We start from the raw sequence: 13,048 nt of genomic DNA on the forward strand, positions 1-13,048 counted from the left end.
CGCCTATTTTTATGGGGCTTCCAGACATAGCAACAAGGGATTCCAGTTGCTATAATTCTACAGTTCCCGCTTTCTCTACGCCTAATCACTCATTTCATAGAAGTATTGTTGCCGTGTGGATTCTGGCACCGAAATAAAAAAAGATAGGATTACTTCATCTCTTTCCCAAGACTATTGTTAAAAAGCGACTAAGAAAACTTGGCATCCTTTTAGGCGATGGGCTAGCAACCTGTCATTATTTCAATCTCAATTCTTTCATAAAACCAAATAGCTGAACGTGAATCAGTCTTTTTAAGGCTGTTAGCTCTATCTACCACGTAAGGGATATAGACATGACTATATGACGGACAAGTAAAAAACATATACTTCGCCACATTTTTCGTCTACATTGTAAGTCTCACTAGTGACACCGAAGCTTCAAAACTATCAGACTTAAAATATAACATAACTAAAAATATGCTACTAGTATGTCGAGAGATGGAACCGTGTAACCGCTCCCTTATGCTAATGTAAACATGGGCTCATAAGAAAATTTTGTAAATTTAAAGGAAGAAGTTTTAGCACGTAGTTCCTTAGCACGTGTCCGTGTGGATAGAATGACAACCTCAGATGAAAGTAAGAAAAATTGTTTATTTGGTATACATAATACAAATTAAAACATCCAAAAATGTCCCAAAATGTTCACCGCGTAGCAAATGACACAATGAGAGCCGCGGATGCCTTAGACAAAATTAAAAAATTATAAGATGTATATAATTATTAATTAGTAACTAACTTTCCCTTAGACTAAGCCCTTAGTCGCTTTTTACGACATCTGTGGGATAGAGTGGTCCTATTTTTTTTCTATTGGTGCCGGGAACCACATGTCTCAATAGGCCTTTTACTAGGCACTTGTTTTGTGGAGAGTAATAAATGCTTATTATTATATTACATAGGCAATTTTTATTAAAAAAAAACAACTTACGAGTCTATCGCAAATAATCGAAACACATATACGCCAGGAAACGTTGGCAAAATCAAACCTCCTTCAATACTGCTTTTATTACCACCAAAAAGACGATACAATCTAGTTTTACGACAGCGATATGGGGATGGCCTAAATGCGATGGTGTTTAGAGAAATAAAAACGGTGGACAAGATTGATCCGGCTTTATTGCAATAACATAACATATAATCACGTTTATATCCCTTGCGGGGTAGACAAAGCCATCAGTCATCAAAAGACTGAAAGGCCACGTTTTGCTGTTTGGCTTAATGATAGAATTGTGATCCAAAAAGTGACTAGCCCATCGCCTAAAAGAGGAATCTCAAGGCATGGGCGACTAAGGGATAGCCCTAAGTCGCCTTTTACGATATCCATGGAAAAGAGATGGGACAGACCTATTCTTTTTTATATTGGTGTCGGGAACTACACGGCACCAATTGCAATTTTATATAGACGTGATTATATGCATGTATTCACTTTTTCCTCTTTTAGCGGAAACAAAGTTATTGGCTCTGTCTTTAGACATCTTGCCAGGAGTAATGAATAATACATAAAATCACGCCTCTTTCCCGGAGGGGTAGGCAGAGACTACCTCTTTCCACTTGCCAGGATCTGCATACTTCCTTCGCTTCATCCACATTCATAACTCTCTTCATGCAAGCTCGGCAGTTAATTTCGTCGTTAAGATCGTCCTTAATTTGATCAAGACACGTTCGTCTAGGTCTTCCCACTCCGACCTTTCCCCCACACTCTCCTTGTATATCTGCTTAGTCAACCTGCTATTAATTAATTTTAATTCAATTATTAATTCAATTCATTCTAAAATATGTGCAGAACCGCTGATTGGCTACTGTCAGGACAATATAAATAGAAGGGGATTCCAACAAATTCCATACGAAGTAATCTCCACAAGCAATGTTCCCCACAGCCTACAAAACATTTTGACATAGGTCCCCGAAATTAAGCACATTAGTTTACTGATGCACATCATTCTATTGCTATGTTTTCGGTCAAGGCTGAATCTGAAAGCGTGGTTAGAACTAAAAGACGACCCGTTGTTCACATTGGGCGAGTGAACTGGACAAGTCCACTGTCCTACTTGCTACTACCATGTAAAAGACCAAGTTCCGATAATTTTACAATTCACAAATCGGAATTCTTAGAATGAAGTAAACTAAATTTTTTGATCAAGTTGGTTCCGATTCGGAGCATAATGCGTTGGAAAAAATATACTTGATTTTTGTTAAGGAAAGGTTTTTATCTTATATATAAAATTCTCGTGTCACAATGTTCGTTTCCGTAATCCTCCGAAACGGCTTGACCGATTCTCGTAAAATTTTGTGAGCATACTGAGTAGGTCTGAGAATCGGCCAACATCTATTTTTTATACCCCTAAGTGATAAGGTTTAACATTTGTTTTTAACTAGAAATAAACTACTTAAAAGTTATTTTTATGGCAAAACAACGTTTGCCGGGACAGCTAGTTGAACTATAGTAATACTTAACTAAAAATAATTGATAATTAACGGTGATTAATAACCAACCATATAAGTACAATATTTTTAACTTTTTTGACTACACAAAATGTAGTCTTATTTACTTTCGGTTCTTTCTATTTTTTTTTTATTTTAAATATAGCTATATCCAGTTGCATAGTCAAATTCAAATTCAAAATTTTTATTCATTACTATAGGATACTATATATCGCTTAATAATTGTCAAAACGTATGGTTTAACAACATTGGTTGACGTCAAATAAATTACTTAAAAACTAAGTTTACTGCCGCTTCCTAGGCGTCAGTGCAGAAGAAGCGGTAACAAACTGCACTGCAGCATTTTCTTCAACAACGTCAACTTCACAATATTAATTAAATTTAGAATAGAATGTGGACGAGAGGATACATTGTTCAGATTTATATATTTATGAGATTTAATATTGAAAAAAGAAAAAAATATATGTATTTTATGGATTGCCAATTAAAAAAAAAATGATTTGATTAAAAAAAAAATGTGAAACTATTGTACCACGAAGTTAGTCCCATGGGAATAATTCACCTGCCACTCGGCCAATGTGTTCGCGGCAACCTTCTAAAGGCGACCCAAAGTTTAATTTAATGAGTTGTGAAGTCGGGTCACCAACAACAAGCCTCGTTTATCATATAGCCTTCTGTTTCGCGTACTTAATAATTAAGCTGGGTATAACCTCAAACGGGCGTGATGATGCGGGAAATCTTGTTATTCACTAATGACTGGATATGAATGACTAGAAAATTAGCTATTGTAATGCCTGTTTTTCATTTCTATGTTTGGTAGTACATAAAAATATCACGTCTTCATCTTTTACGAAGTAGAAACGACCGCTTAGCTGCACGGATTTAGAAAATTACTTTATTGTAGCACAATTTTCATTACTAAGGGACTGGCTTATAAACTTGGGATTCGTCTTTTAGGCGATGGGCTAGCAATTAGTCACTATTTGAATCTCAATTCTATCATTAAGCTAAATAGCTGAACGTGGCCTTTTATCTTTTCAAGACTGTTGGCTCTGTCTACGCCGCAAGGGATATAGACGTGATGTTATGTTTGTTTTAGACTCCAATTTGGGTCAGAGCGACGGTGGTCGAATCGGTAAAGTGTTGGGTTAAAATGCGTATGCGCATGAAGGGCACAAGTTCAAATCCCATCTCGATATACCAATGACTATTTTCGTGTCGTTAGTTTCAATACGGCTTCTGTGGCGCAGCGGTAATATGCTTGTCTGTGACATCCGAGGTCCCAGGTTCGAATCTCGGCCAGGGCATGATGAGAAAATAACTTTTTCTGATTGGCCTGGGTCTTGGATGTTTATCTATATAAGTATTTATTATAAAATATAGTATCGTTGAGTTAGTATCTCGTAACACAAGTCTCCAACTTTCTTCGAGGCTAACTCAATCAGTGTAATTTGTCCCGTATATATTTATTTATTTATTTTAATACTAACCGATGCACTCACAATGAGCGAAAACTTCGTGAGGAAACTTGCAATCGGATATGTAGCCATGATCGATACTATACATTTAAGGTTACCCTGCAAATATTAATAAGCACATACCTTAGTCGCTTTTTATGAAACCACGAGAACGAGATAGAGTGATCCTACTATTTTCCATTCATGTAATATTCAGTATTTTCGAGTGCCACATTTAAAGAATAAATTATTCACTTTCACCTAAGTGGAGCGTTAAGTGAAGCTTTGATCTAGATAACATTCACTTGTAATAACATATTTTTACGTCGTACGAAAAAACGCCCGTACAAAACATGTGAATGTAATTGTTCGTCCATTATCGTAAAAATGTGACTTAAGTGGCTGTTTTCAACTTCGTTCTTAAAAGGGTTATTTAACAAAATAATACATGATTAATTAGTGTTCCGTGCCTTAATACAGAAACGGCAAAGCGGGAGTCGGACTCTCGCGTAAATATTAATTCTTTAAACTACATGGACGATTTTGTACAAACCAATTTATGTCAAGTTTTTTACGATATACCGACATACATATAATCACGTCTTTATCCCTTGCGGGGTAGTCGGAGTCAACAGTCTGTAAAGATTGATAGGCCACGTGTAGCTGTTTGATTTATTGATAGAATTGAGATTCAAATAGTGACAGGTTGCTAGACCATCGCCTAAAAGAAGAATACCAAGTTTATAAGCCTATCGATTATTCGCCTTACCATGGGAATGAGATGTCGTAAAAGGCGACTAAAAGATAGGCTTATAAACTTGGGATTCTTTTTTTTTATGCGATGGGCTAGCAACCTGTCACTATTTGAATCTCAATTCCATCTTAAAGCCAAATATCTGAACGTGGCCTATCAGTCTTTTCAAGAATGTTGGCTCTGTCTACCCCGCAAGGAATATAGACGTGATTAAATGTATGTATGTAATGTGGATGAAGCGAAGGAAATATGCAGAGATCGTGGCAAGTGGAAAGAGGTAGTCTCTGCCTCAGAGCAATAAAAGAGGCGTGATTTTATGTATGTATGTATGTATGTATTTTGTTGCAGATTAAACCACGCACTATCCGGTCTGAGACCGTGGTGGTGGCACGCCAGCAATGTGGCGCTCCACGCGGCGTGTTGCGCTTTAGTCGCGCGCGCATGCGTCACAATAGCGCGTCTGAAGCGGCCGTTCGCTGCGCTCGCGTCGCTATTGTTCGCCGTGCATCCTGTGCATACTGAAGCTGTAAGTTTTATAAATAAATATATAAATAAATACGGGACAAATTACACAGATCGAGTTAGCCTCGAAGTAAGTTCGAAACTTGTGTTACGAGTAACTAACTCAACGATACTATATTTTATAATAAATACGTATATAGATAAACATCCAAGAGCCAGGCCAATCAGAGAAAGTTCGTTTCTCATCATGCCCTGGCCGGGATTCGAACCCAGGACTTGAGTGCATTTGACCTCAATCCTTAGAAATTAGTGCCTATTCACTCTTGTCTTGAAAAATCCCCCAAGTTTACATATTCTTATCTGGATTATTTTTGAATTGCATTCCAAATGCATATACTTACTTGCAAATTAAATAACTGGTTGATGCATACTTTCATATTTTTATTTTTTTATATTTAAGACTAATAAATTTAATAACACCCTCTATTTTTGTCCAACAGGTGGCTGGAGTGGTCGGCAGGGCCGATGTGCTAGCGTGTATATTTTTTCTATCATCATTATTAGTATATCATAGGTAAGATAAACTCATATAATTTATACATAACTCGATGAACGTGGCCATTCAGTCTTTTCAGGGCTGTTGGCTCTGTCCACCCCGCAAGGGATATAGACGTGACCATATGTATGTATGTATGTATTTTCCTCTGCATCTCCTCTCGCGTTGTACTAACATTCTCTTACCTATAGAAATTACTACAAAGTAACCTTCATGCAGGTCTGAGCTATATTTATGCCAAGTTTTATCAAAATACCGTGCCGTGTGGTTCCCGGCACCAATGAAAAAAAGAATAGGACCACTCCATCTCTTTCCAATGGATGTCGTAAAAGGCGACTAAGGGTTAGGCTTACAAACTTGGGATTCTTCTTTAGGCGATGGGCTAGCAACCTGTCACTATTTAAATCTCAATTCTATCATTAAGCCAAATAGCTGAATTTGGCCATTAATTCTTTTCAAGACTGTTGGCTCTGTCTACCCCGCAAGGGATATAGACGTGACCATATGTATGTATGATTTATCAAAATAGATTCAGGGCAAAGCTAATTTTACAGCCATTATAATGTCATCCCAGCCTAGTTTAGTTGTGATCTAAATTTGTGTTGTGAGGTCAGACGAAAGTCGCTCTTTGTAAAAACGAGTTATCTCGTTATTAGAGGTCAGATATTATTGACTATGACCTCAAGCTCGCTTAAGCAACACTCTGCGGATGTAACCAGGAGTATACTGATAGGATGAATTTTTAAATGCCGTGTGGTTCCCGGCACCATTACAAAAAAGAATAGGACCACTCCATCTCTTTCCCACGGATGTCGTAAAAGGCGACTAAGGGATAGGCTTATAAACTTGGGATTCCTCTTTTAGGCGATGGGCTAGCAACCTTTCACTATTTGAATGTCAATTCTAACACTAAGCCAAACAGCTGAGCGTGGCCTATCAGCCTTTTCAAGACTAGTGGCTCTGTCTACCCCGCTAGGAATATAGACGTGATCATATGCATGTATGTATGTATGTATGAATTTTTAAAAGTATTTTGTAGTGTAACATAAAATTTACTGACTCTTGGTCATATCAATATTGTATTGTTTTAGACCAACAAGCAACAAAAGATGTGTGTGGTTGAGCATCATGCTCGGCGCTCTGAGCATGCTCGCCAAGGAGACTGGAGTCACAATATTACTGCTCAATCTTGTCTTCGACTTCTACCGGTGTTGGCCTTTTGTCAGAAGGTAAGGAATCTTCACCACCACTACTCAGGCATCAACCATTTCTGTTAAAAACCAGTTTTACTAATTCTGGGTATCCTCGGCGAATCATGGAAGTGAACTCATTGGGAATTGGGTCTCACGTTTACTTTATAAATAATCACGAGTATTATTAATTTTGAAAGTAACGCAATTATTATAAACAATATTTACATGCCATACTTCTGGCGGAACATGTAAGATCACATATATTTCTAACACCCATTTGTACCATGTTTCAAGTAAATAAAGAAAGAACGACTTTATCCCTTACGGGGTAGTTAGAGCCATTAAGCCAGGCTTGAAGCATAGTAGCCGAAGGTGAAACTGAAAATGGCTAAGGGAGAGAAGGAGAGATCGTATTATTTTTAATTCCTACTAATATTATAAATGCGAAAGTTCGTGAGTATGTCAGGATGTCAGTATGGATGTTTGTTACTCTTTCACGCAAAAAATACTGAACCGATAACGATGAAATTTGGTATGTAGGTAGCTACTTTTTGTCCCGGAGTTCCCGCGGGATTGATAGGGTTTCCATGCAGACGAAGTCGCGGGCGGCCGCGAGTATAGTAAAATATAAATTCAATATTGATAGTAACAATAAGTTAGAAGTGAGACACGTATAAAATAATCAATAGTTTTTAAACCACTAAACATAAATTATCGCAACTACTAAATCTTTATTCTTAACGCGTTTTTAGTTAAATATAAATTTATTTTGCAAGAAAATAAAGTTTCACCTAAACTTAACTAATGCGAGATTCATTATATAACAACATAGGTTTACATGCTAAGTTATATTCAAAATTAATTAGTGCATTGTTAGGGGTGAACTCACAATCTAGTTACCGGAAATTTAATACACCCCTCGGTCGATGCTCACTAAACTGCGGTTAAAGTAAACACTGGTTAGCGCTTAAACGTTATACACATTGTGCTTATATTTAGAATTTTGATGGGGTTAATAGGATATTTACAGCCTTTAATCGTAAATCTGTTGAAGGAATGTGATTTAATTTCATATTATGTTTACATTATGTAAGTAACATGTGCCGTGTGGTTTCCGACACTTTAGAATAGAACCACTACAAATCTTTCAAATGAACGTCGTAAAAGACGACTAAAGGATAGGTTTATAAACTTGGGATTCTTCTTTTAAGCAACCTGTCACTATTTGAATCTCAATTCTATCACTTAACCAAACAGCTGAACGTGGCCTATCAGTCCTTTCAAAACTCTTGGCTCTATCTACCCCGCAAGATCATTCTCCTTTGCATTTTTCAATTGGTGACGGGAACCACACGGCACAGAATGTTAATAGTATGTTTCAACTCTAAAGCTATGTTAATGATATTACATACCTAATGATCACGTCTATATCCCTAGCGGGGTAGACAGAGCCACCAGTCTTGAAAAGACTGATAGGCCACGCTCAGCTGTTTGGCTTAGTGATAGCATTGCGATTCAAATAGTGACAGGTTGCTAGCCCATCGCCTAAAAGAGGAACCCCAAGTTTATAAGCCTATCCCTTAGTCGCCTTTTACGACATTCGTGAGAAAGAGATGGAGTGGTCCTATTCTTTTTGTAATGGTGCCGGGAACCACACGGCACGGTTAATGATAATAGGTAATGTTTCAACTCATTTTCCTGTTCTCAGATCATTATGCTCATTGAAAATCGAGAAGAAATGCACAGGGCTATCGGTGCGAACTATTAAGGTGTTGGTATCCCTGTGTCTGCTTATTTGCCTACGGTTGGCATTACTGCAAGGAACATGGCCGACGTTTTCACCGCAGGACAATCCGGCGGCGTTTCACCCCAGCTTCTTTGTCAGGTGAGCCAATTAATTTTATATAAGACTAACTTTTAACTGGCAGCTTCGAACGGATGAATTTTAAAGCTGTCTAATAAAATAGCGACGAAATTAGAAGCAAAAGCATACAGGATTTTCGAAAATCTCTCTTTTCTATAAAGTAAGAGTGAGGTAGATTTTCTGCATATTAAAGTCATTCTATTGTATTTCCATGGTAGAATGACAGAGTTTCTAAATGAAAATTACCATTTGTGGCGGTAATCTTGCATTTGTAATGTTTTAATAGCTGGTTTAACTATCATTAAGCCAAACAGCTGAACGTGGCCATTCAGTCTTTTCAAGTCTATTGGCTCTGTCTACCCGCAGGGGATACAGACGTGACCGTATGTATGTATGTAATAGCTGGCTTATAAACCTGGGATTCTTCTTTTAGGCGATGGGCTAGTGATCTGTAGTTATTTGAAACTCAATTCCATCATTAAACCGTTCAGCTGAACGTGGCCTTTTAGTCTTTGCGTGAATGTACCCCGTGAGGGATAAACACGTGCTTATACACACTTTCACATAGTCATGTCTATGTCCCTTGCGGGGTATACAAAGCTAACAGTAATCGTGCTTATATGCATGTTCATATATACTTACTATTAATATAGGTTGAGAGGAAATGTACTCTAGTAAGGTTACATGATGATGGCGACTTTGAGTAAAATAAAATAAAAACAAAACTCACGCGAGCAAAGCCGCAGTAATCACTAGTATAAAAATAAACAAACGAATGAAAGAAACCCAATCACAAAACGGAAAACTTTGTACTATTGTATTCGAATTTCTATTGAAAAAGCTATTAAAATATATGAAACAAAAGGGGGTATTATTATAAGATCGTTAGTACAGAAACTCGTTACTTGAATATCAAAGGACTTCGTGATTCCAATTGGGACAATGAAGATCAGGCGATCAGATTGACCAGACAGATTGACTGACCCATTCGCGTGACATTTATCAGAAAAAAAACATCGGTATAGTAAATTGTTTATGACTAGAAAACCATTAGGTTGATGGCTTCAAAATCGTGTGATTCAAATTGTCTAGCGTTTTTTTAATGACAGACAAACATGCAAAAGGTATTGTATTGTAAGTTAATCGATATCATAAACTAATTATTTCATATAGGAAAAACGTAAAACTATGCATTTCAATGCATTTTCTGTCGTGGCGTGAAATTTCTTTGGAATTAAGCAGTGCCCTTGTACAACTTAGTCTAAGTTATTGTTTGACGGCCTCTGCAGCGGTAGTAGGTATGCTTGTCTGTAACATTGGAAGTCCTGGGTTAGAATCCCGGCCAGGGCATGATGAGAAAAGAACTTTTTCTGATTTGCCTGGGTCTTGGATTTATTATAAAATTAGTGTAATTTGTCAAAAAAAATATTCTATTTTCTCAATGTATATACCTAAATAAATAAAAAAATAACAAATATAAACGTCAATAAGGAAGAATATACAACAAAAACAGGGCTCTAATTTTGATGAAATTGACTTTAATTAACTCAAAACAAAAGCAATTCGAAAGAGTTTCAAGATTCTAAGGTATTAATTTTTTTTTGTAATGTTACGTTTAACATAATCATCATTATAATATTACGTATGTATGTTTGTCCACTATTATTTCATGATGCGCCGAACCGATTCTGATGTTTGTCCGCTATTATCTCGTGATTCGCCGAACCGATTCTGATGCGGTTTTCAGGAAATTTCATTTAACACTTAGTATAAGGTTTTAGAAAATCAAAAAAAGGAGGATATCGATTGAAGATTAATTGTAATCTTCAATCGATATCCTCCTTTTTTTGATTTTCTAAAATTAAATAATGTTTGTGTTGATAACTATTGAGTTATCAACACAAACATTATTTAATTTTTTATCATACCGACAGTCCAAAATCGCAAAGAAAATAACTTAGTCTGCACGTGACCTTTTTTTACTCGCTTCCTACATGTTGAAGTGAAAAGTCGTGTTAGTGTTAATATAAATTTCCAGTCTTACTTGTCCGCCTATCAGCCAGGTTACATTATGATGGCACGCAGAACAGTGCGGTATTGCAAAATTACGAATGCAAATACGCGGTATGGGGCTTGTACTGCACTAACCGCATTGAGTAGCGCTCATTAGGAGCTGAAAGCTAAATGTGAAATAATTTGAGTATTTATCTATGGAATAGTAGCTTTTACACGCGGGTTGACCCACGCGAATTTGGTGGAATTTACGCGCGAATTTAGATAATTCATCAGCGGTACCTATACTATTTATTTAAAACTAGCTATGCCCGCGACTTCGTCCGCGTGGAATTGTTATTTTGGGCGTCATTGAAGCCCTCAAGGATGAATAATTTTCCCCGTTTTTTTTCCACATTTTCCATTATTTCTTTGCTCCTAAAAGTTGCAGCGTGATGTTATATAGCCTGCCTTTCTCGATAAATGGTCTATTCAACACAAAAATATTTTTTTTTAATTCGAACCAGTATTTCCTGAGATTAGCGTGTTTAAAAAAAACAAACAAACTCTTCAGCTTTATAATATTAGTATAGATTAAGTAGATACTCTAATACTTAACACGCGCGAATTTAGCGCCGCCTTCAAAAGAATACAGTTTAATCGTCAATCTCATGGGAATTTTAGTTTTACCGGGATAAAAAGTACCCTACCATATATCCTTATATATTAAAACTAGCGTCCCGCCCCGGCTTCGCATGAGTGCAAAATTCGGAAATAATTATACATAAAAACCTTCCTCTTGAATCACTCTACCTGTTACAAAAAACTGCATCAAAATCCGTTGCGTAATTTTTAAGATTTAAGCCTACAGACAAACAGACTAAAATAGCGACTTTGCTTTATACTATGTAGTGATATACCTTTCTATTTATACAAGTCTAAAGAAGGCTCCGGACTCGTATAAATATATAAACTAAAATCTGGGAGAAATACATTCGAATGTTGTCAAATACCGACAGAATTGTGTTTCGGTTTCGTGGACAGATTATAGGAAACTTGTAGCATGAATATTATTTATTGGGTGCTAACAAATATTATTAAATACAGAATCTACCGTTGAACATTAGAAAATTATAAGATCACATATAAACATCGCTCATGGCGGAGCGGACGGCGGTCGAACTCTCAGTTTCGGCGCGAGAGAGCGGGCATGCAGCTAACATAAAAAGGTGGGAAGCTCTCTCATTGGTCGTTCGAGACGGAACGACAACCGTTTAATGGAAAATTGACAATGCACGCGGCGCTACGCATTGTGATAGGCTGCGGCCGATGAGGCCACCAACCTTAGCATAAAAATAGGGTTGGTCTTTTTGTTTTAGACTGATGACCTTCTGCTACCTAGCAGCCTTCAACTGGTGGTTGCTCCTGTGCCCCTGGTCTCTCAGCCACGACTGGCAGATGGGTTCCGTGCCGCTCATAGCCAGCGGATGGGACCCTAGGAACCTCCTCACGTGTGCCGCCTTCGGTGCTTTGTTGTTGCTATGCTATAGGTGTATAGCTGATTTGGAGGTTGGTATTCTTCTTTATTTGTTTTTTTGTTTGTTATATCTTTATTGTAAGGAAGTATGCAGAGATCGTGGCAAGTGGAAAGAGGTAGTCTCTGCCTACCCCTCCGGCGTGATTTTATGTTATGTTATGTTATTACCTTACCTGGAAGAAATCGCTTTTAATGATAAGGTCGCATTTTGCTGTTATGTTTTTATTGGCTTATAAACTTGGAATTCTTCTTTAAGGCGACGGGCTAGCAACCTGTCACTATTTGAATCTCAATTCTATCATTAAGCCGAATAGCTCAATGTGGCCTATCAGCATTTTCTTCAACAACGTCAACTTCACAATATTAAATTCTACTTAGAATACTTAGAATATTAATTAACAGCTTTGTTATCAGGTCCAGCGTCATACTCCAGCTGTGATTGGTCTACTTCTCCTGGTGATACCGTTCGTGCCTGCCAGCAACCTGCTGGTGACAGTGGGTTTTGTGATCGCTGAGCGAGTTCTCTATATACCTAGGTATTAAATTAAATATAAAATAACTTTATCATAATGGACGCTACAATAAACTTTCGGCAGTACCGTGTGGTTCCCGGCACCAATACAAAAAAGAATAGGACCAATACATCTCTCTCCTATGGATGTCGTAATAGGCGACTAAGGGATAGGCTTACCAACTTGAGATTCTTTTTTAGGCGATGGGCGAATTGATTTGAATCTCAATTATATCGTTAAGCC

General features: G+C 37.3%; 1 protein-coding gene across 1 annotated transcript in view; it reads left to right on the forward strand.

Annotated features, from left to right (window-relative positions):
- LOC106142808 (protein O-mannosyl-transferase TMTC1) overlaps nt 1–13,048 on the forward strand; it is an 86,510-nt gene that overhangs the window by 64,136 nt on the left and 9,326 nt on the right. The window contains exons 2-7 of the mRNA XM_060944875.1: nt 5,038–5,215; nt 5,652–5,725; nt 6,799–6,936; nt 8,609–8,785; nt 12,136–12,325; nt 12,708–12,829. Coding sequence (XP_060800858.1) covers nt 5,038–5,215; nt 5,652–5,725; nt 6,799–6,936; nt 8,609–8,785; nt 12,136–12,325; nt 12,708–12,829 — 879 coding nt within the window. The remainder of the gene's footprint in view (nt 1–5,037; nt 5,216–5,651; nt 5,726–6,798; nt 6,937–8,608; nt 8,786–12,135; nt 12,326–12,707; nt 12,830–13,048) is intronic.

Source organism: Amyelois transitella, chromosome 6 (genome assembly GCF_032362555.1).
Source record: "Amyelois transitella isolate CPQ chromosome 6, ilAmyTran1.1, whole genome shotgun sequence".
Taxonomy (NCBI): Eukaryota; Metazoa; Arthropoda; class Insecta; order Lepidoptera; family Pyralidae; genus Amyelois; species Amyelois transitella.